This window comes from Phoca vitulina, unplaced genomic scaffold, assembly GCF_004348235.1.
Source record: "Phoca vitulina isolate PV1807 unplaced genomic scaffold, GSC_HSeal_1.0 scaffold54, whole genome shotgun sequence".
NCBI classification, from domain to species: Eukaryota; Metazoa; Chordata; class Mammalia; order Carnivora; family Phocidae; genus Phoca; species Phoca vitulina.
This window is the reverse complement of record NW_022589757.1, coordinates 6483369-6510104: the sequence shown is the minus strand read 5'-3', so window position 1 is coordinate 6510104 and position 26736 is coordinate 6483369. Positions and strand designations below refer to the sequence as shown.

The 26736-nt window shown below is 38.8% G+C and overlaps 1 protein-coding gene across 1 annotated transcript in view; it reads left to right on the top strand.

Annotated features, from left to right (window-relative positions):
• The window catches only part of FMN2 (formin 2), a 382777-nt gene that overhangs the window by 158686 nt on the left and 197355 nt on the right, over positions 1-26736 (top strand). The window contains exon 5 of the mRNA XM_032389271.1: positions 12127-12214. Within this exon, the coding sequence (XP_032245162.1) occupies positions 12127-12214 (88 nt within the window). The remainder of the gene's footprint in view (positions 1-12126; positions 12215-26736) is intronic.

Below are 26736 nucleotides of genomic sequence, written 5' to 3'. Positions count from 1 at the left end.
TCTCCATACCGATGTCAGGCTGGTGGTACCCCTGGCTGAGATATAGGGGTTGTGGAATAGAGGTAGGTGAACAGAGGATGAAGAATTCCTCCATCTTCTTGGTCTTCTGTGCATTTGCCCCTATGTCTAATAGAATGTCTGTACTTAATGGATGCCTTAGTTAAAATATTGGTTTGGCTGTATCCACTGTGACCTATAAAAGATGGAAAGTTAATTTTCCTCTTTATGGAAATGGGTCTGGGCAGGTAAGTGTCCAGGGAGATAGGATGGCTCGATTCCACAAGGCTGTCCAGAGATTGATTTCCAAGCTCTTTAGTTGCTTCACTGCCCCTAGGGTATATTATGGCTGAAGATGGCTTATTTCCATAATTCTGTCTTTAAGCAGAATTCAAGAAGGAAAGAGGAAGTAGAGAGCAAAGAGATTCCTTTTTGTGGCTGTGCTGTATTGCTCTCTACATTCTATTGTCTGTACCTTGGTCACACGGCTATATCTAGGTATAAAGTAGGCTGTGAAAAATGCTGTTAGCTGGCCAGCCATATAACCACTAAAACTCAGAAGTTCTATTGATGAATAATCAAGAGGATTTTGTGGCATAAGTTCTTAAACATGGGACCTGCTGCAAAGGCCCTTATTTTTGTTGAATGAATGTGCTTAGTATTTGGTCAATGCTGAGTTGGAGAAGGAGGGAAGGCCTCCAAGTGGAAGTGCCCAGAAGATAATTGAAGACATAGACTTGTAGTCAGAACTGTGAGCAATCTATACAATATAAATTTGTGAGACCCTTCTAAAGACTATGGATGAACTTTTTAGACTAGAGAGAAAAGCACTTTAAAAAAAGGCAGCAAAAGGGCCTTGCAGTGCTTGTAGGTTGGTGGTAGGAAGTGGAGAGAGAATCCAGGGAAATAATTGGAGAAATAACCATCTAAAGATACTGCAAAATATTGTTTCCTGAGGCAGGAAGAGAAACATGTGAAATGATATTGCAGAAAGGATAAAAAATTAAGGAGGACAAAAATAAAAGATGTAGGGGCCAAGGCAAGTGTATGAGGGGAGAGAGCTGACTGTTGAACAGAACAGAAATTTCAGCCAAGATTTGTAGCTTGCCAACATTAGGCTCCATTCAGAGCCTCAGAGCAGATAGGCCAGTCTACAGAGGGAATCTGGTCTGTCACAGAAGGATGTTGTTTAGAAGACATATAGTAAAGGAAAGATTCTATTGAAAGTATGGAAATATGTCCATGAAACTGTTGGTGTGATTGTGTGTGAGGGATGATACTATGCTGGTTTATTCTTTACTACTATTTTGATGCTGAAACTGACACTTAAAGATCAGGTATGATTTCTGTAAACAGTAAAAAAAAACACATTATTTTTTTTTTTTTTTTAAGATTTTATTTATTTATTTGAGACAGAGAGAATGAGAGAGAGAGAGCACATGAGAGGGGAAAGGGTCAGAGGGAGAAGCAGGCTCCTTGCCGAGCAGGGAGCCCGATGCGGGACTCGATCCAGGGACTCCAGGATCATGACCTGAGCCGAAGGTAGTCGCTTAACCAACTGAGCCACCCAGGCGCCCAAAAAAAAACACATTATTTTAATTTCTATAAATAGCTTCATTTAGGTTAGTTTTTCAATAATCAGTAAGTAGTGTGAACCACATTTGATCAATTGGAAAGTTCAGATCAGTCTCAAAGAAAGGATTTTGAATATGTGGTGTTTCAGTTCTCTGGAGTATTGTAGTGGAAAGAAGAATCTCCTAAATTCACTCAGGGGCCTCATATCCTGGTATATGTGTCACGTCATTCCCTCGAAGTATACTTTTTTTATTTTTATTTTTTATTTATTTTTTTATTATTATGTTATGTTAATCACCATACATTACATCATTAGTTTTTGATGTAGTGTTCCACGATTCATTGTTTGCATATAACCCCCAGTGCTCCATGCAGAACGTGCCCTCTTTAATACCCATCACTCAGTTCAAGTGCCTGACTAGCTATATGAGCTAGTTGTTCAGTATTGGACAGCATGGTTCTAGAGAATTCATCAATAATCTTTTGTTCTTTGTTTATGTTGTTTGTTCTTTGTCTAATGTTGACATAGGTCTGTTGATTGGAGGTCTACCATGAAAGAGTTCGTTAAGGATTTGTCCTTAGTTTTAAGTGTAGGAGTTATACTGGGCACTAACACTAATAATAATGTTTAGTGAATTAGTATTCTGTTGCTTTTACTTTTCAACTTGGGCATCTTAAAAGTAAAACAGCTAGTTATTTTACCAGCCACATGGATTTATTTGGGTTTGCGTAGGATGATGTGGGCAGAGGCAGCAAAATAAAATGTTCTTCATCTGGGGACCACTGGGGTCCTGCAGTCTCGCTGAGAGTTCTGCTGCTGTCTTTACCCTGAGGTTGTAAGGAAAGGTACAGGGAATTATGGGTAGATTTTGAGTCAATGTCTTCCTTATCATTCTCGGCTTCTTTCCCCAGTACCTTAGTCCGTTCAGGCTGCTATAACAGAATGTCATAGACTTGGTGGCTAATGAACAACAGAGATCTATTTCTCACAGTTGTGGAGGGTGGGAAGTCCAAGATCAAGGCACTGGCAGATTCAGTATCTGGATTGGAGCCTTCTTCCTGATAGCCATCTTTTTGCTGTGTCCTCACATGGCAGAAGGGACGAAGGGTCTCTTTGGGGCCTCTTTTATAAGGACACTAATCCCATTATTGATTGATTGATTGATGTATGTATTTATGTATTTATTTATTTATTTTTTTTATTATGTTAGTCACCATAAGTACTTCATTAGTTTTTGATGTAGTGTTCCATGATTCACTGTTTGCATATAACACCCAGTGCTCATTGCAATACATACCCTCCTTAATACCCATCACCGGGCTAACCCATACCCCCCACCCACCTCCCCTCTGAAACCCTCAGTTTGTTTCCCAGAGTCCAGAGTCTCTCATGGTTCCTCTCCCCCTCTGATTCACCCCCTTCATTTTTCCCTTTCTTCTCCTAATGTCCTCCGTGCTATTCCTTATGTTCCCCATATAAGTGAAACCATATGAAAATTGTCTTTCTCGGCTTGACTTATTTCACTTAGAATAATCCCCTCCAGTTCTATCCATGTCGATGCAAATGGTGGGTATTAATCCTCTTTGATGGCCGAATAATATTCCATTGTATATATGGACCACATCTTCTTTATCCATTCGTCTGTTGAAGAGCATCTCAGCTCCTTCCACAGTTTGGCTATTGTGGACATTGCTGCTATGAACACTGGGGTGCAGGTGGCCCTTCTTTTCACTACATCTGTATCTTTGTTGTAAATACCTAGTAATGCAATTGCGGGGTCATAGGGTAGCTCTATTTTTAACTTTTTGAGGAACCTCCATACTGTTTTCCAAAGTGGCTGTACCAATTTGCATTCCCACCAAGTGTAAGAAAGTTCCCCTTTCTCCACATCCTCTCCAACATTTGCTGTTTTCCTGCCTTGTTAATTTTTGCCATTCGAACTGGTGTAAGGTGGTGTCTCAATGTGGTTTTGATTTGAATTTCCCTGATGGCTAATGATGTTGAACATCTTTTCATGTGTCTGTTAGCTATTTGTATGTCTTCTTTGGAGAAATGTCTGTTCATGTCTTCTGCCCATTTTTTGACTTGATTATTTGTTTTTTGGGTGTTGAGTTTGAGAAGTTTTTTGTAGATCTTGGATACCAGCCTTTTATCTGTAATGTCATTTCCAAATATCTTCTCCCATTCCATGGGTTGCCTCTTAGTTTTGTTGACTGTTTCCTTTGCTGTGCAGAAGCTTTTTATCTTGATGAAGTCCTAAAAGTTCATTTTTGCTTTTGTTTCCCTTGCCTTTGGTGACGTGTCTTAAAAGAAGTTGCTGTGGCCGATGTTGAAGAAGTTACTGCCTATGTTCTCCTCTAGGGTTTTGATGGATTCCTGTCTCACATTGAGGTCTTCCATCCATTTTGAGTTTATCTTTGTGTATGCTGTAAGAATGGTCCAGTTTCATTCTTCTGCATGTGGCTGTCCAATTTTCCCAGCACCATTTATTGAAGAGACTGTCTTTTTTTCCGTTGAATATTCTTTCCTGATTTGTCGAAGATTAGTTGACCATAGAGTTGAGGGTCCATTTCTGGGTTTTCTATTCTGTTCCATTGATCTCTGTGTCTGTTTTTGTGCCAGCACCATGCTGTCTTGATGATTACAGCTTTGTAATATAGCTTGAAATCAGGCAACGTGATGCCCCAGCTTTGTTTTTCTTTTTCAACATTCCCTTGGTGATTCGGGGTCTTTTCTGGTTCTATACAAATTTTAGGATTGTTTGTTCCAGCTCTTTGAAAAATGCCATTGGTATTTTAATCTGGATGGCACTGAAAGTATAGATTGCTCTGGGCAGCATAGACATTTTAACAATGTTTATTCTTCCAATCCATAGCATGGAAGGTTTTCCATCTTTTTTTGTCTTCTTCAATTTCTTTCATAAGTGTTCTGTAGTTTCTAGAGTAGCATGAACTAATCCCATTTTTGAGGGTTCCGCTCTTATGACTAATCAGTACCCTGAGGCTCCACATCCTGATACCATCACATTGAGCATGAGGCTTCAACATAGATTTTGGGGGACACAAATATTCAGTCTGTGGCACCTAAGTCCTGGCCTTTGTCCAGGTGCTCCCATCTCAATCTGTCCTAGAGAAGGACCAATTTTTAAATCCCCAATCCATTATGTTCTGATACTTTTGTAAACTACAACATAAATGAATTACTACACAAATGAAATTAGAAGAACCCAAAGAAAGACATACAAATCTAAATTCAACAGATAAAACGTCACTCCATCATATTGCTATAAAATTTCTAGTACTTGCTCTGAATTTCTGTACATATTTATTTCTTACTGGACAGGTAACACACAGGACTTGGCAGCAGCCTATGATCTACATTTTGAGTAGGTAACACTTTTTTACATTTGCAGTAATCCTCATATAAACCTCTGTATAAAGCATGCCCTCTATTTTTCAGATCAGGACAGGAGGATCAAAGTGATTTAGTAAGATGCCCGAGGATGTGCCAGTAATGGAGCTGGAATTTTGACCCAGAGTTGCAGCTAACCCACAAGGAGTCTTTGTTAGAATTGGGGAAGGGTATCCCTTTCCCTGGGTGGGCTGGCTCCCCCCTCACTCTGCGTGCTTTGTGGAGCACAGCCTGAACAATGTAGGATATGGTCCTATCAGACTCACGCATGCTCTCCCTACTTCCCTTTGCCAGGATAGAAGGATAAGGGAGTGGGCAGTGGAAAGAAGAGGTAAAGTGAAGACTAAGTCTTATCTCTGTCATTTTACTGTACATTTTCATAGAATGGTGCTTGAAGTTTAGAAAGAAAATAAAACTCAAGTTAGTGAAAATGGGTAATTTTCAGAATTTCTAGTTGCAAGTTGTGCTCCATCTGAAGCTTTCGATGTGCCTATTTAATTAGTGTGTACTGTCCTGGGACTCCCATTATTAGAAATTTCCATACAGTCAGCCAGGTAGCAGGTTTTTAAAATAACACAGAAACATTAATATTTAACAATCTACAAAAATATGTGTGAATACATCCTTGTTGTGGTTTTGTGGGTTTTTTTTTTTTTGAGATTTTATTTATTTATTTGACAGAGAGAGAGAGCACAAGCAAGGGGAGTGGAAGGCAGAGGGAGAAGCAGACGCCCCGCCAAGCAGGGAGCCCAATGCAGGACTCAATCCTAGGACCCTGGGATCATGACTTGAGCTGAAGGCAGACGCTTAACTGACTGAGCCACCCAGGCACCCTGAATACATCCTTGTTATCTTTGCTGCTTCTACCATAATAATTCTACTATAAGTTTCAAGCACTTGCTTAGTTTATAATTAAATGAAGAAATCAAAAAAAAAAGTATGGACAGTGGAAATAGACCAAGTATATCTCCTTGATACGGTAATCATTCAAGCCACAAATTAGTTAATGTTAATTTGAAAGACATTTCTAGTTATGCAGCCTAATTATATTAACTATATTAGGATTGTAAAAGTTTGACTGGGGGCGCCTGGGTGGCTCAGATGGTTAAGCGTCTGCCTTCGGCTCAGGTCATGATCCCAGGGTCCTGGGATCGAGTCCCGCATCGGGCTCCTTGCTCAGCAGGGAGCCTGCTTCTCCCTCTCCCTCTGCCTCTCCCTCTGCTTGTTCTCTCTCCGTCTCTCTCGCAAATGAATAAATAAAAATCTTTAAAAAAAAAAAAATGAATTAAAAAAAATAATAAATATAAGTTTGGGGCCATATGTACAGTTTTGTGTTCTTTCTATGGCCTAAAATTGCACCTGGTTAAAGCAGACATGCCATTGGTCATGTTGGATGCCAGGAAGAGAATTAAGGGAGAAGTCATTTGCAACCACTGGAAAACTACTCTGAACTAATAAAGGTCCAGATTTCCTAGGAAATTACATGAGAGGATGGTGAGATTATTAATTCTTTAGTAGACTTAAACTGAGTAATGAAAAGTTGACAGATATTATATTTTTGAGAAACCATTTAAAATGCTTCCCTAAGTATAGCTATTACTTCGTATAGCTATTACTATCAAAGTGAGTACACTTTTTGCTAGATATATTCCCAAGAGTGTCAAGTGCATTATGCTGAATACCCACTATGGCTTTTTGAAGTCGATGGTGCTGTTATTTTTTTTTAAATAAGGAAACTAAGTCTTTAGGATGTTGGAGTAACTTTTCCAGAAAGCTCTCCCCAGACCTAGGAATCAGAATCTGCATTTTAAAAAGAGCCCAGATAACTCATGTGCATATTAAAGTTTGAAAAGTAATGGTTTATTTTCCAGAGTCCATGTTCATAATCCCTACAGAGTCCTGCCTCCTTGGTTAATCTAAGATAAAAACTTTATTAAGAATATTAGCTGAATCTAATATGTGAAGTTAGATAAATTCAAATAGTCCTTTTTTTCTGGTTATATGTTCTAATTTTTGTAGATTTCAAATTTGTTGATTCTGCATTTTCCATTTTTCAACTAAAAATGGTTATTTTTTTTCTGGTTATATGTTCTAATTTTTGTAGATTTCAAATTTGTTGATTCTGCATTTTCCATTTTTCAACTAAGTTTTCTGAGATCAATTTCTAAGAGTCAACTCTCTCCTCTCCATTGTACCTGTAGTACCTGGATTCTAAGAATGTTCTAGTTTGATAGTTTCAGGTTCTTGTTATCCAGGGTGTTTGTTTTTTAAAGATTTTATTTATTTATTTGTCAGAGAGAAAGAGAGAGGGAGAGAGAGAACAAGCAGGGGGAGCGGCAGAGGGAGAAGCAGGCTCCCCGCTGAGAAAGGAGCCTGATGCAGGACTCCATCCTAGGACCCTGAGATCATGACCTGAGCTGAAGGCAGCTGCTTAACTGACTGAGCCACCCAGGTGCCCCATCCAGGGTGTTTTTTAAAAGAAAGATAAATAATGACTATGGTTTGTAATATAAAAGTTGAGTTACTCTAGGGAACTATAGAGTCGATCCTTTTAAACATCTGTCCTTTCCTGTGTATATGCCTTCTAGAAAGTGATGGATAGTTATTCCTACTTATAATCTTAGGGATTTAAATGTAAAATAATAGTTTATAATAAGTTCATTTGAATTATAACAGGAAAAGCAAGTGAACAGTCTATGTGACATTTTATTTTATTTTTTAGATTGACGTATAGTTGACACACAGTGTTACATTAATTTCAGGTGTACAGCATAATGATTCAACATCTTTATATGTTATGCTGTGCTCACCACAAGTGTAGCTACCATCTGTCCCCATACATCACTATTATAGAATCATTGGCTATATTCTTTATGCTATAATTTTTATTCCTATGATTTATTCATTCCTTAATGGGAAGCCTGTCTCTCGCACTCCTCTTCACCCATTTTGCCCATCCTCCCACCTTCTTCCCCTCTGACAACCAATAATTTGTTCTCTGTTTATGGGTCTATTTTTGTTTGTTTGTTTGTTTGTTCATGTGTTTTCTTTTTTAGATTCCATATGTAAGTGAGATTATATGGCATTTGTCTTTCTCTGACTTATTTCACGTAGCACAATAACCTATAGGTCCAACCATATTGTCACAAATGGCAAGATTACATTCTTTTTTATGGCTAAGTAATTTCCAGTGTGTGTATATACCATATCTTCTTTATCCATTCATCAGTCAGTGGACACTTAGCTTGCTTCCATATCTTGGCTATTGTAAATAATGCTGCAGTAAACATTGGGGTGCATATGTCGTTTCAAATTGGTGTTTTCATTTCCTTTGGATAAATACCCCGTAGTGGAATTACTAGATCATATGGTATTTCTATTTTTAATTTTTTGAGGAACCTCAACACTGTTTTCCATAGTGGCCACACCAATTTACATTCCACCAGCAGTGCATGAGTGTTCCTTTTTCTTCATATCCTCACCAGTACTTATTATTTCTTGTCTTTTTCATACTAGCCATTCTGACTGATGTGAGGTTATACCTCATTGTGGTTTTGATTTGCATTTCTTTGATGATTAGTGACGTTGAGCATCTTTTTGTGTGCCTCTTGGTCATCTGTATGTCTTCTTTAGAAAAATGTCTATTCAGGTTCTCTGCCCATTTCTTAATTGGGTTATTATTATTATTGGTACTGAATTATATAAGTTCTTTATATATTATTGGATATATCATTTACCAAAATCTTCTCCCATTCAGTAGGTTGCCTTTTCATTTTGTTGATGGTTTCCTTCATATGCAAAAGCTCTTTATTTTGGTGTAGTTCCAATAATTTATTTTTGCTTTTGTTTCCCTTGCCTGAGAAGACATATCTAGAAAAATGTTGCTAAGGCCCATGTCAAAGAGATTACTGCCTATGTTGCTTTTCTAGGAGTTTTATGGTTTCAGGTCTCACATGTAGGTCTTTAATCCACTTTGAGTTTGTTTTTGTGTATGGTGTAAGAAAGTTGTCTAGCTTCATTCTTCTGCATGTAGCTGTCCAGTTTTCCCAGCGCCATTTATGGAAGAGACCGTCTTGTATATTTTTATCTCCTTTGTTGTAGGTTAATTGGCCATATAATTATGGGTTTATTTCTGGGTTTTCTATTCTGTTATATTGATCTATGTGTCTGTTTTTGTACCATACTGTTTTGATTATTATAGCTTTGTGGTATGCCTTGAAATCTGGGATTGTGATAACCTCTAGTTTTGTTCTTCTTTTTCAAGATTGCTTTGGCTACTCAGGTCTTTTGTGGTTCCATACTAATTTTAGGATTATTTGTTCTAGTTCTATGAAAAATTGTATTGGTATTTTGATAGGGATTGCATTGAATCTAGATTCCTTTGGGTAGTATGGACATTTTAACAATATTAATTCTTTCAATCTATACTCTGAAAACTATAAAAAAATTGCTGAAAGAAATTGAAGATGACACAAACAAATGCAAAGATATTCCATGCTCATGGACTGGAAGTCTGTATGACCTTTTAAAAGACTAATGTGTAAATATGAGCCACTCAGGTTTAAAGAGCAAGGAAGGACATGTAAATATCAACACTCTTAGAGATGGTACTTGGAAATCAGTTTGGAGAATGGACAGGAAGCAGTGGGAGTTATCAGTGATTCTAGAGTCACTTAAAAGGTTTTTTGAAGTGCAGATCGAGGAAAATCAGTTTTTGCCAACACTTTCTGGCTAGTAGGTTTGTGATAGGGCCCATGATTTTGCATTTTTAAAAAGTTCCCAGGTGATGATCATGCCTGCTGGTCCAGGGAGCACATGTTGAGAGCTACTGCACTAGATTTGGGAGGCTAGTTAGAAATTTTTTGTATTGATCTATGTAAGATAAAACATAGAAATAAATGCTGACAATAGAGTTGAAGAGGAAGGGTGGGTTCCAAAAATATAGAGGAGTTACAATTGACAGGACTTGTTAACAGACCAGAGTATACAGATGAAGGAGAGGTAGAGTCTAGTCTAGAAGAGTCTAGATTGATTTCGAGATTTCTAACTTTAGTAGGTGGGTGGAAAATGGTGGTGCCATTATCTCAACATATGGAATAAAAGAGGAGAAGATGGATAGGTTTTGGGGTGGACCTGATGACGAGTTTGGTCTTAGACATGTCAAATGGAGATTTATGTGCAGATATCTGTTAGGAAAGTAGGATACTGTAGAGTTGAAGTTACAGTTATAAGAATGAATTTATAAGTGTTGGCATGTATGTCTATAGAAGAGAAATTATAGGTCATAAAGTCAACAGAATAAAGTACTCAGAACAGAACTCTGAAATATGCCAGTATTTAAGGTGAAATCAGAATAATTCACCTTGAAAAGGTCCGAGAAGGGCTGCCAGGAGCTGTGGAATAAAGAGTTTCTATAAGGGTGTGATCAGCCTGTCAGCACTGCAGAAAGGTCAATTGACATACGGATGCCAATGCATTTAGTTTTGTCAGAGTACCACGGATCGGACACAGATTGTATTTACCTGACATTAGAAAATGTTTCTGAGGACAGAATACATGCCTTTTGTTTTTCTGATATTAAGTTTCTATTCACTTCTGAAGAAGATAACATTATTGATAGAAATACTTGGGGTATGAATGGATTCGTATTCAAGTTCTAAGGTAATATTGTAGCTGAACTTTAATAAAATGTTTAAGAGCAAATTAAGAATCAAAATTTATATACATATGTGTGTGTGTGTATGTGTGTGTGTACATATATATTCTTTTGAGGAAGCACGGTCTCTTGTGGGGTATTATTCCTTTCTACAAAAAGCTTGCAGAAATGAGTGTGGAGGTTTTTGTGGTTGGTCCTTCTGAAAGTGTTTTGTTCTCTACCCCTATCCCTGCTGGGGAACCAAGAATGCTATTATTGCTGTTAAGAATATTGTTTTACTCTGAAACTTTGTGTGACAGCTGGACATGATTATTTTATTAGTTTACTGACCGGCACAACTTAAACAAAAAAGAAAGACAAGGTCAACAAATGTGATAGATATTAGGGCAGCTATCACTTCTGATAATCAGACCATAACCTTTTTTCCCCTTTTCCTCCAGTACTTTCTCTAAGCAGACTTATAACAAAACCATGACAGTAAATAGAAATTGCTGCCCTTCAGGACCTGGGATAATGGTTTCATAAGCAGGATTTATCAGTGGTGTGTCAGTGTCTGGAAAACATAGTTTAAATGTGTATGTCCAAAGCAGCATGCCCACCTCTATTTTAGGAAAACTTCTTGTGGGGTGTGTGGATTGACTGACTCGTTAGGACTCTCTGGAAAGCCAGATTTGAGATTGAGCAGACATAGCCCTTTGAATTTGCTGCTTGTATTCCTCTATTAATTAGTTGGAAAGTTCCCCACAAAATGTGGGCCAAATGCAGAATGAGAGGGACTGTCAGTAAGACAGTGAGCTTTCTGAAGGACCAGAATCAAAGGACATTTTCTCTTTTGTGCTCAAACAGGTCTGATCTAACAGATTCTCTGTGTGTAGACTTTACCCTTTGCTTGTTGACCAGTGTTTTAAGGCCCGACATTACGAAAGGAACACTTAAAATCTCAGGCTGCAAATTATCAAATGTGTAATTGTTATTTCATGGAGACCAAACTAATATCCTAAACTATTAGAAATTTGACTCGCTGACAGATCAGTCTCTTATTTATTTATTTATTTAAGATTTTATTTATTTATTTGACACAGAGAGAGAGACACACACAGCGAGAGAGGGAACACAAGCAGGGGGAGTGAGAGAGGGAGAAGCAGGCTTCCCGCCGAGCGGGGAGCCCGACGGGGGGCTCGATCCCAGGACCCTGGGATCATGACCTGAGCCAAAGGCAGACTTTTAATGACTGAGCCACCCAGGTGTCCCCAGATCAGTCTCTTAAAAAACTGGTAAAGAGCCTGCCGTTGAGGCTGATGGCTGAGGATGGTGGATTTTAAAGATGGAAGACATAAAACATGAAAGTTCTTTCCAGATCAGTTTGGAATACTTAAAGTAATGACGTTAAGCTATATGTTCTTCATTTAGGATTAAAAAGAACATGTTATCAAGTATATCATTGGAATTCAAATTAACATTTTCCCCTTTTCCTTTCTTTGAGCAGGTGGTCAAGTTATTAAGCAACAAAAGATCACAAGCAGTTGGAATATTAATGTCTAGCCTTCATTTAGATATGAAAGATATACAACATGGTGAGTATAAACATAAAAATTCAGCTTTTGAATACCCAGATTTGGGCTGACAGATGTGCTGTTTGGTGGTAAAGTTATTTTAGAGTTTTTGAGATTAGTATGTTTCCTGTAAGTGCTACCAAACATTCTACCATGATCGTTTCTGGAGGGGTTACTAGTAACTTGACTTTTATGTTGTTTCTATATTTTGCTAAAAGCCTGATTCTCGTGTGACATATTTCGTCTGCATTAATAAATATTTCATTTTTAATTCATCAGAAATACTGGGCCCACTGTGCTCTGTAGTGAATTAGACTATATCTGAGGTATTTACTTCAGGATGCCATGCTCAAAGAGACTGATAAGCAGGAGTGATAGTGGTATGTCTCAGCCATTGAAAATACCTGAAAATAGTGTACTGGAGAGATAAATATGTTGAGACTTGAATCTCAAGTGTTTGATGAGCTAACATAAATTTTCTAACAGATTGGCTTCAACCAGTGTAGGAGTTACATGGATGCTTGTTTTATTGTTATTATTTTAAGAATGTTTTTATGATTAGAGATGTCGAATAGTAGACTGGATTGCCATGTATAGTAATTAAATGAAAACTCAAGTGTTCAAGAGGCTGAATGATCATTTGTTGCGGATGTCTATAAAGCATTGGACAGGTGAGGGGGCATGTTCTCTTAGTCCTCCTGTCCCCAGACATGATGAGATGCTGAAAGAATCACAAAAGCAAATTTATTATGTATAACTTTTTAGGGTGGAAAACTGTCCCTCTTCTTTCAATCATTTGGTATGACTATATGTAAACCCCTGGGCTTTTCTATGCATAGAGGGATTGAATTATTTTTTTCTAATAACCATCAAAGATAGTTTCAAATGATTCTTGCCCACTTATATTATTGTTGGTGATCCAGACACATGGAAGCAGTCATATCAGGGCCTTTTGTTATTTCTTTTATGTTGTTGTTTTAATTTATATCTTTAACCAGCCTTATAAAATATTCTCCCTGTTTAGAGTTAGGCTGATTTTAATGTTTTGTAAGTGGCTTTAGTGTCAATATTTTAAATACTTGAAATCCACCCTATAATTGACAGGCATTCCTGTGCCATATCTTCCTATCACATTTATGCTGAGAGATATTGCCCAAAGGTGAATAGAGGAAATATATTTATATTCAGAATGTCTCATAAGCTGTCCAGAGCCTTAGAATAGATTTAAAGCAGATTGATTTATCCAGTGGAATGCCAGTTTACCTATTAAAGAAATATGGTTTCAAGTATAACCCAGACTTTATAAATCATGAAAACATTTAACTGGCTTTCTAGCTTACCCCTTTATGAATGTGGATTCTATTTGTTAGCCTTAAAATACTGTGTGGAATAATTCATAAATAGCACAAGCCTGGTATGTTCTGTCAATTGATGAGTAACTCTTAATCATAATTTAAGTTTTTATTAAACTGTTTTGATGGTGAGGAGACTTCCTCAAACTGAAGCATTGGGGGTAGTAGTCACAGAACAGGACGCCAAGGCTGGCGCCAAGAAGTACTTGGCGTTTCTAAAGCTGGCAGATGTAGCCCAGTTAAGTCATAGAATGAAATCTGAAAATAATGATATGGTCCTTTCCTTCAGTCAAATATTCAACCCGGGTTGAGTTAATAATGAGAACCTTATGAACAAAGGAGTCCGCCTAACATCTGTGTCTGTGGTAAAGCCAGTGAGAGTTCATTGAAAACTTGCTAGTTTAACATGCAATGCTAACAATAACATGGCATGAACGTCAGTAGTTGAAGGGTCACACAGAATTATGCATAAACTTTATCCTATTAGGATGTGAAGTGATTGCTTGAGTCACTTTGAAACCCTGTACATGGTTTTCTAAAAAACAGCCGCTTTAAAATTTAAGTCTGAAGAAGCAAGTGGTATGCCTTGCAGTGAATAAAGTCCTGTTCTGTCTCAGTATGTTGTCTGGAACCATGATTTACATGTGAGAGTCACTCGTGGCCTCTAGAATAAACTTGACTTCTATCAGGATATGCCTCCACTGAGAAATCCACAGAAGCATAAACATCATTGATTTTGGTTGTAGAAACAGCCACAGAATTTATCCAGACCTCTAGTGTGTCATCTTGTAGAAGAGCAAATGAAGACCTTTTTGGTGGTTAGGTTTCTTTTTCAAGGTCGCAAAGCACGTTAGTGGAACAGACTAAGCTTGGGCCCAGCCCTCTTCACTCCCTGGTCCTATTCTTTTCATTCATGGGAGCTGCTTTCTCAAGATGGTGCTTTTTCTACAACCAGCATTGGTATCTTGAAAACAGAGTATATGTAACAAAGCAGATATTTTTTTTCTCTTTTTCTCTTTTCTCTCACCAAAACTCCAAAAAAGGTTAAGGTTGAGTTTACTTTGTAATGTTTCTATGTTTAAAGCGCCATGTTAGAGTAATTAGCGTGGAAGGTTTGGATTAGAGGTGCCAAAAGTCTAATCGTGGTCTTGCCACCATGTCCGCTGAGCACCACACCCTGCTCAGACTCAAAGGTTATTTTCTGCAACGGGCACATGTAGAGTCCTCAGTGGCATATTGAGTCAAAGGGCAGAGAGGGAAGAAAGGACCGGTTTCTTGACTAAGTTCACTAATGTGGCAATACAGGTGAGGCAGTCCCAAATAATTAACCGCGAGTGTGCATCTGCGCTCATGCGCACAAAGGTTACAGTGAGGACGTGAGCAGCTCTAATGCAGTTGGCAGTGTGTTCTGGTATCTTCTAAACTATCCTGTAAATTGTCACAGTTTTCCAACGGGTAGGGTGAAACTGTGGTGTGCCACCTCTGGAAAAAACAAAACAAAACAAAACAGAAACACTCCAATGGTTTAGAATAATTTAAAGTCTAGGATGAAGGTGCTTTTCAGAAATGATTTACCTAGTGTGCTAGAGCTTAGGGTCATTATGGCTTTAGGATCTCCTTAAATCAAGCTCTAGGGATCCCCTGAGGCAATGCTAACTGCTCATCCATTGCTGAGTTGACTTCCCTGGGTGCATAGCCCTTTGAGTTCCAGTTTATTGTCACCTAAGGCTAGAATCTCTACTTTGTGTGGGCCCTCAGCTTTAATGTTTGGCCTTTGGCTCCATCAGGCTGTCAATGGAAAGTTCAGGTTCCTTGGGATAGGGCTAAAGCAGTTTCTGAACTGGCTCATTTTTCTGCATTCTCTCTTGTTTAGCATGGTAATTCCCCTCTTGGCTGCTTTTTGATGCTTTTCAGATATTTGATAAATATATTTTATCCCGCATTTTAAATTACTCTCAATGGGAGGATTGATTCAAATCATCTAGCCTGTTATTTTCATGATGAGAGTATCCTATAGCTCTGTAGTTGAGTTTGGTGAAAAGAGATTGAAGTTTGTATACAGCATTCCATCCGTACTTCGGGAGTCAGTGTGGTCGTCACAGCTCCAGGATCGTTTTGGTAGAAAATAGTAGCTGCAGAGCAGTTTGAAATTTCATAGGGCTCGGTTTTATCCCCTACAGTCTCACCACTAGGTAGAATATCCACATAATTTATCATCCAAACTGCGATACCTTTGAGAGTGGAAGGGAGTGCTGTGAGTAATATTGCTTGGCACACGAGGAGTAGAGTAATTCTACTATCGGATCAAATGGAAACAAGTTTCTGATATCATTCTCCTTCATATATGTATGTTTATAATACAACTATTTATTGGCCAGGGAATTAAACAGTTTGAAAAGCCTGCTTTGTAAACCTGAGGTTGTCTAGCTCTGTCCTTTTGGGACTCTCCTCAGTATCTTGTCTGAAAGATTTGTTCCAGTTTGAGGCAAACACATCACAGAGGTAGGAATCTGTTACCCTTATAATCTGTAGCTGGCAACTAGAAATCGGACTCAGCTGGTAGCTGGACCGAGGACCAGTTAAGGACTAAGCCTCTGGCAGCGTCCTTAAAAATCAAGCTATAGACTCCCCTAAGTTTTTATGCTGTCTGTGCACAGGGGTGGAGTGGAGCATCTCGAAGAGATTTTAGCTACTCCACGTGTCTTGTATCCTTTTAGTTTCACCAGTAAATGCCCACTTGACATATTAAAATGCTAATTAGCAAAGCCTCAGTTACTGATCTAGTAACTTGTAATAACTGCCCCTGAAGTATGGCCTCTTTTTCTATATTTAAATTCAATTAGCCAACATATAGTACATCATTAGTTTCAGATGTAGAGTTCAGTTATTCATCAATTGCATATAACACCCAGTGCTTATCACATCACGTGCCCTCCTTAATGCCCGTCACCCAGTTACCCCATTCCCCTACCACCTCCCCTCCAGCAACCCTCAGTTTGTTTCCTATAGTCAAGAGTCTCTCATGGTTTTTCTCCCTCTCTGATTACTTCCCATTCAGTTTTCCCTCCCTTCCCCTATGATCAGGAATTCTGCAACATGGCAGGATATAAAAGCAATGCACAGAAATCAGTTGCATTTCTATACACAAACAATGAAACAGGAGAAAGAGAAATTAAGGAATAGATCCTATTTACAATTGCACCCAAAACCATACGATACCTAGAAATAAACCTAACCAAAGAGGTAAAGGATCTGTACTCTAAAAACTACAGAATACTTATGAAAGAAATTGAGGAAGTATGGCCTTGCTTACATAGTGCTGTCTTACCATCCCTGAGGTATAGGTATTAGGACAGTTGACTGCCCCTAAAGTTGAAGCTTTAACTGGCTCATATACTCTATTACATTCCCTCAGTATACATGTTTTAAAATAGATTAAAGATACTATAGCAAGAGATACCTAAGATGTATTTAATGATCTCACACATAGAAATAAGTTTTGCTAACCTTCCAGCATTGTCCAGTCCAAAGTATTGACCCCTGTTCCTTTCTTTCTTTCCTTTTTTTTTTTTAAGGTTTTATTTACTTCTTTGTCAGACAGAGAGAGAGAGAGAGAGAGAGGGAGTGAGAGCACAAACAAGGGAAGTTGCAGGCGAGGGGAGAAGCAGGCTCCCTGCTGAGCAGGGACCCAACGCAGGACTCAATCCCAGGACTCTGGGATCATGACCCCAGCCCAAGGCAGATGCTTAACAAACTGAACCACCAAGGCATCCCAGCCCTCATTCCTTTCTTCCTTTCTTCCTTTTAATATCTGTCCTGTCTAAAGCCAACTAGTATTGTGAGCCCATGGGCAACAAGTACTAAATTATGTCTTTGTTGACAGTTCTATTGTTTTTAATCATGATTTGTCAAAATCATGTGTCTTGACATCAAATAAGATAATTATGTAAACTACCTGGTCAATAAAACGATGGTTATTTTTATTCTTTGGTGTCTAAGCCTAATGACTGCTTTTTCAAATGCTCTTTAAAAAATGCAGTTAAGGATACCCTACAAGGGCAATGACCTGCTTTTAGGTTTAAATCAGAAATTCCAGGGGTGCCTGGTGCAGTCTGTTAAGCATCCCACTCTTGGTTTCTGCTCAGGTCGTGATCTCAGGGTCCTGAGACCAAGCCCTGTGTTGCACTCTGCACCCATCACAGAGTCAGCCAGAGATTCTCTCTCCTCCTGCCCTTCCTGCTCGTTCTCTCTCTCTCTCTTAAATAAATAAATCTTTAAACAAAAAAAATCAGAAATTCCAGTGAAATCTGTCTGCTAATTTGATTCCTTATTGGATCCTGCGTCATCTTGCTGTTCTTTTGATCTTCTGTCACTGACCTCCTTCACAAGGGCTCAGAGTTGTCAGAAGCCTTAGCCTGATAACTGTGTAGGAAGAAATCACCTAGGTTGGCAGCTATTTAAAAAGAGAATTGCTTTTGACAAACAGGACACATACTCTTTCATAATCAGATCTTTTTATTAGTATCTGAAGAGATAGAATTAAATATTGGCTTGAATTTTTACCTCTCCCCCAACCCCCTTCCTTCTATTATTTGCCAATACGGGCATATCTCAGATACACTGTGGGTTTGGTTCCAGACCACTGCAATAAGGCGAATATCGAAATAAGCTGAGTTAAATGAATGTTTTGGTTTCCAGTGCAAATAAAATTTATGTTTACACTATACTATAGTCTATTAAGTGCACAGTAGCACTGAATTTTAAAAAACCGTGTATATACTGATGTGGTTTTAGAATATAGGTGAGGTTCGGTGGGGTGAGGTCCGGAGCCAACGACCAAGAAAGAATTCTTGAGACATCTTTGGTGCAGAATGGTGGTTTATTAAAGCACGGGGACAGGACCCGAGGGCAGAAAGAGTTGCTGCACTTGGGTCTTGAGGAATGGCTGATTATGTACTCCAGAGTTGGGGGAAGTAAGGAAAAGGGAGGTTTCAAAGGAACTTTCATATGCTAAAGAGGACCAACCTACAAGATACCAGAGGTCTTGCCATTGTCAAGTTAAGGTTGTTTTCCCCTCTAGCAAGGTATTAACATTTAGTAGGGAGATTCCTGGAAGAATGTCACACAAGTCCCACCCAAGAGTGGGGGATAAGGGGAGGTTGCAGGGTGTCAGCTTATGCTTTGTCTTCAGCTAGCCTTCCGCTCCCTCATCGTATACCTTAATTAGAAAATACTTTATGGCTAAAAAATACTAACCATCAATCTGAGTTTTCAGTGGATCATAATCACTGAGCACAGATCACCGTAGTAAGTATAATGATAATGAAAAAGTTTGAAGTATTGGAAGAATCAGCAAAATGTGACACAGTGACATGAAGTGAGCAAATGCTGTTGGAAAAGTGGTGCCCATAGACTTGCCTGAAGCAAGTTGCCACAAACCTTCAATTTGTTAAAAAAAAAAGAAACAAACCCCAAAAAACAAAAATGCAGTATCTCTCGAGTCAATAAAGCAAAGCGCAATAAAATGAGGTAAGCCTGTAGCTGTGTAAAGTGGTCCAGAAGAAGGGAGTTAATTCTCATTATACAATGCAGGGAATGGAGGTTTATAGATTAAGCCTGCCTGGGGCTTCGCCTTAATAGGACCAAAATGGGTGTCCAGTTCCTTCACTGCCCTCTACAGTGTATTAGCTTATTTCACAATGAGGACCCGTGTTTCCTAATACAATGAGAATATGCAACATAGGCAAAAAGAGAACTGGCGGAAGGCGCAATACGTCTGGCCACCAGTTGTTTTGGTTTTTTGAGTTACTAAAGCACTGAAAAATATATTTGGCAAATTTCATTTCTTCCTTTGTCATTTCATACAAATTCCCCAGTTTGCTTATTGACTCTGTTCCTTAGCGAATGAAGCGGATTTTTTTTCACAGCTATGAATTAAAGGAGGAGAAAGATTTTAAAGGGAATTATTAATTAATGGAGTTGCTTGTTCTTGATTGAACCAAGCAAAGATACACAAATTTGTTAGAGAAAAAGCATGTCGGGCTCAGCTTATCAGTGAACAAAAGCAGGTTGTGATTACTTGTAAAAAGCTTGTGACGCATAGGGCATGGGACTTTCTGTGCCTTTTTTCTAGGTTACTGATGCTCAGAGAGTTTTTAGGGATATACACCCTAGTTAAGTCCTTGGGGATGCTTGCTTTCATTTTGTACTCATGCTCTAAGCCTATTTCTTTATTCCTTTTGTCTAGACTTCCTGGCTTTTCCCTTTATTTTTAAGTGCAGACTAGCTTTGATTAAGAGCCTGATTCCAGAGCCATGCTGCTCAGATTTTGTTTTGGACAGAACGTTTGTCTCCCCCGCAAACTCCAAATTCATATGTTGAAAGCCCTAATCCCCAGTGTGATTGTGCTGACCACGGGGAGCCTTTGGGAGATAATCGGGCTTAGATGAGCTCATGAGGGTGGCCCCCATGATAAGATTAGCATCCTTTAAGAAAAGGGACTGAGGCCACAGGCTCTGCACACTAGGAAGAGGGTCCTTACAAGTTCCAGCCTCCAGAACTGTGAGCACTAAATTCCTGTTTAAACCCCCAGTCTGTGAGCTTTGTTAGCAGCACCAGCTGACTAAGACAGACTGGAATCCCCGTTCTGCTGTGGGGTAGCTGAGTGATAACCTGGGCAGTTTTCTTCATATCTCTATGGCTCCGTTTCCTCATTAGTAGAAAGGGCTGTTTAAATGAGTTATTTCCTGTAAACACACACACACACACACACAGTAAATAGTCAATATTCATTCTGTCCTCGCCTTTCTGCATTTCTTCGGAAATGACTTGTGTTAATAGGCTTTGGAGGTTCCTGAAACTCAGAGGCTGGCCAACCAGTGAGGAGAGAGACCGTAAAGGTTACTTATTCCTCCTTCCGTTGTTGTGAACAGGTTCTGCTACAAGCCTCTCCCCCCTCCCCCCGCCCCAACACAGGGGGTGGAATGCAGAAGCTGCTCCTGATGGCATTTGAAAGCCAGAGGAGAGGGGAAAAGTGGGAGACTTGTTCAAGGGCACATAACTGAGGCAGATTCGATTGTTCTGGAGCTTGGGTTTTCTGTCATTATTACTGAAATAATGAGTTATTACTGGGCTGTGTCCATCTCTGTTTTCTGGCTAGAGATAAATATGAGGATTATTTATATGAGCAGCCCTTAGAAGTTGAGCATGGACATATCTTTGGACTGTACTTTATTAGCAAGGAGAGCAATTTGGTTTGGAAATTTGAAAGGTGGCGGCGGGGGTGGGGGGCCCTCCCCTAACTGTGTTGTTTCTTAATCATTGTCTCTGGGCACTGTGAGCTCGCCATATTCCACATGTACCGCTGTTGGCTCTGGGTGGCTTGTGAGGGTAGCAGGGGGAGGGAGTTTGGTTTTGTTGCTGCAGTGAATCTTGTAAGGAGCAAGAGTAGAAGTGGATTCAGGGACAGATGCTTCTGTTTCTTGCTTTGACCTATTATTAAACTGACAGTTAAACTAGTTTCTAGCTCTGAGTATAAGTATTAAAAACACTTCTTTAAAAATCTGGAAATACCCTTTTGAACTCTGGGAACTCTTCCCATGTATTTTGATAGCCTACACACATAGCAGTTCTTCAGCCCTGTGGGGCTGCCACTGGATAGTGTTTTTCTTATGAAATTTTCTACCAAACAAGTTGTAGATTACAAACTCCTGGTCTTTTTTGTAGCATTTCTGGTTTCATTTGTGGAGACACAAGCTTTTTCACTGGCCTATTAGTTACCATAAGAAAGTTTATCCATAATCATTTGTTTATTTTTGTAATATTCTCAAAAATTGGGGTTAGCGTGGGCAATGTTATTTTTTCCCGGCAGGTTTTCCAGTGTCTGGTTTCTTTACGAAACTCAAGTTTACAAGGCTCACTTAGAAATTGCTTCATGCCTCCCCCTTTTTTTTTACCTTTAAGTGTTTTCTTCACATGGGATATGGAGTTTTAAGACCTGTTTATTATATTTATTGAGACATTAAAAAATCTAGTAAATGCTGTTGGGAGGTTTAGTGAATGGTTTTCATTGAAATGTGAAGTCACTTAGAAATTTGAGAAGAAAGTGGGCTCCGTCCAGTGAGCTGTGTAACCTTTTCATCAATTGTAGCCTTGTTGTGGAGAAAGTACATGTGAGATAGGTCCACTTTCATTAAAACCTACTTTTAGAAATTTAATATCAGAATATGTTTTAATTTAAAATATAAATTCATTCCTGAGAGTTTCTTATACAAAGACAGACCTCCCAAATCATTTTAAGTCACACATAGATCATTAAATCAAGGGAAGAGGAATTATTTTAATAAGTCTTTCATTACAGTCTCAGAAAAATCCCGGGTTGAGCTTAGCTTATATTTTTTTTAACATTGTTCCACAGTTGGGCTTTTTGATTATGCTTTTATGGGAAGGAGAAACGCAATACTTGAGGCTGTTCTGAAACTGTGAGCTTTGGATGTGGATATTCCTTCCTTCCTCGCACTTAGTATCTGATTATGTATCAAGTGTTTGCTGTGTATTTTTATTGCCCCCCTACCCCATCCCCACCCCTACCCTCTCTCCCCTGTAAGTTCTGTGAGGCCCACTGCAGCTCAGCTCAGGATGTTTGCCCTTATAATGCTGTTATCTGGTGATTGTTAAAGGAATTGCCCAGGACCAAATGGGCCATGAGTGAAGGGGGAGCCCAAATTTGAGCACAGAGACTTAGTGTGAGTGCATAATTAATCACACCAACTTTGCCCTTTGTCCACTGTGTGTTAAAGGTGCAGTTTTTGCAACAATATTCCTTTTGCATAATCCTTGAGAGGGGTGGGGATTTGGACTATTATTTGGGTGGGGGGGCGGGGAGGGTGAAGCCCTTTTGATAACTAGAATCCCGTGTGTATTTTAAAATTGACATCTTTAAAATTCTGTGTGTTTTGACAAGTGCATTTTCAGCACCCCAAAGTGGCCACCCTCAAGATGCTTTCTGGTCTTCTTTATCCTTTCAGATGAAGTGAGGATCTGAGAGTACTAGAGATGAGGAGAGGAAGGAGTGATTGGCACTTTCCACATTTCCCTTAGGAGCCACCTGTGTCCTATTCCTACTAGGCATATTCTAGAAATAGAACCAGAAATATAATCAGCCCTGTGTGCTGAGAGATCAGATAAAATGGCTTAAAAAGTTACATAATGGCATGTTATCTTTGAGCATGACTGCAGTAATGATCTTTCATGCTGATGACTGTCTTACCTCTTTCCTCACGGTCAAACATGCATACAATAAGATCTCTACTTCCCCAGTAGCAGTTTTCAGCCAAATACCTCTGAATTTGTTGTAAAATTTATTAAACAGTTTCAATCAATTATTATTTACATATGATTAAGAAATCATCAAATAGTACACTAGGCCTTGCAATGAAAACCCGCAGTTCCCAGTTCCCCATATGGGCTTCGTCACTTCCACGATGGATTGTGAAGGCATGATTTTCCCCTTGTTTGAGCCACTGTGGAATATTCGCAGCCTCCTTCAAGGAAATGGTGGAATTTAGGAGCAGGATTCTTTATCGTCACTGACAGTATGAAGCCCTTATGAATTATATTGTTGTGAAGAGAATTCTAAGTTGAGCACGATGTTCAAATGTATTATCTGCAAGTTTTCTTTTAATTCTAAGATTTATGATTCTAAGTTTAAGGTTGTACAATTGCTGATAATAATAATAATAGCCAGCGCATAAAGTCATTGCTGTAGGGTTTGCAATAACTCTTTGAGGTAGGTAATGTTATTATCCCCAACTTAGGGATAAGGAGGCAAAAGAAAGTTAAGCAGCAGGTGGTGGGGCTGTGGTTTAGTCACAGGTGGTCTGGCTGCAGAGTCTGTGCTCTGACGCCCTGTGCTGTACTTCCTAAGAACTCTCAAATGGTAGTAATTGTATCAGTGACTTAAGCTAGAGAAAATGGTGCATGGTTTTTGTCCTCCATGGTTCATAACTACAACACCAGTCTACTGGCTAGCGACGGTCATTGCTATTCACAGCACCGTCCTGTCTTCTAGTAGGGCTATTCAGCTAGAGCACACATCCGTACTGTGTGTGTTTGTGTGTGTGTGTGTGGGGGGGGGGTAGAATCAAGGATCATAGAGAGAAAAAGACTGTCACGAAAGCTGCAAAGGGGTTACTTGATGGATACTGGAGGATTTGCTTTAAAATTCCTTCTATTATCACTTGCTGTCCTGTCTTCTGTCAGTTCTGTGATTTAGGTAATGCTCAGATATTCTTTGCCGGAGAAAGCTACAGAGTGAAGGGTGTCTCTCTATGCCCAACTTCTGTACCAATTAAAGGGATAAGAAGGAGAATGCATTCAAAGACTATGATCACTTTAGCAACATATTTTCATATAAGTGTCAGAGTGTGTTAGAGTGACTAATTATACTCTTGTAACCATTAACCCCTGTTCTTACCATAAAGATGTCAGGATTGACATTTAATTTATATCAGGGGGCTCTTGATTCATTTATTCCTACTGTCTTATTTCCTTCCTTTCTTTATTTCTTCCCATATTTAATTATTCACTTACTCAGGTATTTACTGAGTACTTTCTTTGTGCCCAGCTCCATTCCTGGTACTGGGGTATAAAAATGAGAACAAAAAGACAAGACAACAACAACAACACGTGGCTATGTGGAATTTACATTCCAGTAGGGAAGAAAACAATTAAAAAAAAAAAAAGGCAAAATGTATGGTATGTCAAATGTCCATTAGTGCCATGGAAGAAATACACAAAAGCAGGAAATGGAAACAGCACAGAGTGAGAGGTAAGGGAGCAGTCAGGAGCAGCCTCAGTGAGAAAGTGAAATCTGAAGGGTACAAGAAAAGGAACCCCATACTATCAGAGGGAAGAGCATGGTTGGGAGAAGAAGCAGTCAAATGCAAAGATCCTGTGGTGCTAGTGTCCTGGCACACTAAAGGACCAGCAAGTTGCTGAGTGGTTCTGGAGAGAGTGATCAAGGGGAAGAGAAGTTTGGGGTGTGTTTGGATAAATAATAAGGGGTGGAGGGGAGGAAGTCGTCAAGGGGGATGGGCAGGAGGACCAGAAGAAAACTTTCACAGTTAATTCAGATGCAAGATGATGGTGGCTTGCACCAAAGTGATAGCAGTAAGGATGGTGAGATGTAGTCAGATTCGGAATATTTTCTGAAGGTAGAGGCAACAGGATTTGCTTATGGATTAGAAGTAGACTCTGAGAAAGAGCGAGGACTCAGGATTTTGGGCCTTAGTTAATATACAGATGTATTTGCTATTTTCTGAAAAGAGGAAAATTGCAAAAAGGGCAGTTTGAGAAGGGAAGATCAGGAGTTCCACTTGGGACATGTTATGTTAGACATGTGAGTAGAGGGGTTGGGCATTAAGAATCGTAAGTTCAGAGTTAGAGAAGTACAGACTGGTGATAAGCATAGGATTCATCAGCATCTTGATGATGGGAGTAAGGGTAGATGGAGGAGAACAGAAATCAAGTATCGAGCCTGTTATGGTCCTCACATTTCCAAAATCACGGGAGTTTTCACAAGACCTTCAGGATTATTATCCTACGAATCTACTATGATGTTGCTTAGAGTACTCTAGATGGGTTAGGAATTAGATCAAGTGGAAAATGAAGAGCAAAGAGAAATATATTTATATTGAACATATTATATATTTTTAGTGGTCCTATCTAGAAAGAGGGCAGAATGCAAGCTTTCTTTCTTTTTCCTCATTTGTGCAACAAACTTCGTTCACTAAGAAAATGGATAATTGGAAGTTGTTTAAAATCAGATTGTGTTTTTACATTATTTCCACTAAACAGCTGGCTCTATTTATTTCTTCCGTGAAGAGGAACATAAACAGGAGCAGCTTTCTGGACTTGCTAACGCTCATATGAAGATAAATTTGAAATATTTATGTCTCTAGACAAAATATCAGTAACTAAATACAAACAGAAAATTTGATTACTATTTAGTGGACTGTTGGGTAACATTGAGAATTTGCCATAAGAGCGATTTGGAAGAGAATACAAATTGAGTAATTTATGGTATCCACGTTGATATTTCCTTTGGAAATAAATTTCTTTTAATTCTTAGCATTTTTTATCTTAAAATTCAAAATTTTATTATCAATCTGTTTTAGACCTGATAGCTCCCATGCTCTTGGACTGCTATATTTCAAGGCAGTTCTATTATGTCTTTCATCCTTTTAAAAAGTTTTAATTAATGGAGAATAGAAATGTGTTTCATAAAGATTATGTATGCCTCAACCAAAATTGTTTTTCATTTTGAAAATCTCTTTATGGTCCAGTTTAACAGACAGCCTGAGTCTCATATCATTTATTCTGTTGTTATATGTTGTTTTGGTTGAAATGTATGAAGAAAATCTGTCTTCACACAGATATATGTAGCTGAAAAGAGAGAAGTATTTATTAGTCTTTCAGATAATGGCAGATATTATTGTTAATACTGCACCAAAACTCAACAATAGTTTCCTAATGGTTAGTTGCAATGTTGAATTTGAAAGCCACATCAGTAAGCTTTTCATACATTAAAAAAAAAAAAAAAAAGATTACATCTCACTCAATATTAAATACCTGGATCTGCTAACATTATTTAACTGAGTTAAGTCATCTGAATTACATAGATGTTTGGCAAAAAACATAACTTTAAGAATATTGAGTTCATTTAAATGAAACCCAAATATTCATTTAAATCTGAACAGGCTCTGCTATGTTTTGAAGTGTTGGAGATGTTTAGAATAGTTCTCAAATGGCACACTTTGCCTTTTTGAGATAAATTGTGTTTTTATTTCTAACTCAAATTCACTCTGGCAGTTTTTTGAACCCTAATTCCAATTACAACATGTGGATGTTACAGTGTTGGTTGCTCAGTGCCCTATGTGAAGTTTAACTTGGAATTATGCAAACAGACATTTGGGTGTCCTGGTCACTGCAACAGAACAGTGTAAACTGGCAAGCAGAGCATCACTCGTCCTTATCTCAGCCCTAATCTCTGGAATGAAAGATTCCCATCATCTGCTGCACGTAGCGAAAGGTCTGCGTGTCACAAGGAAATGACATCAGTTTTCTAGCATCTGTGATACCCTCGAGTAGTAATTTCAGAATACTTAGCAAAAGGCTTACATTGTTGAAATA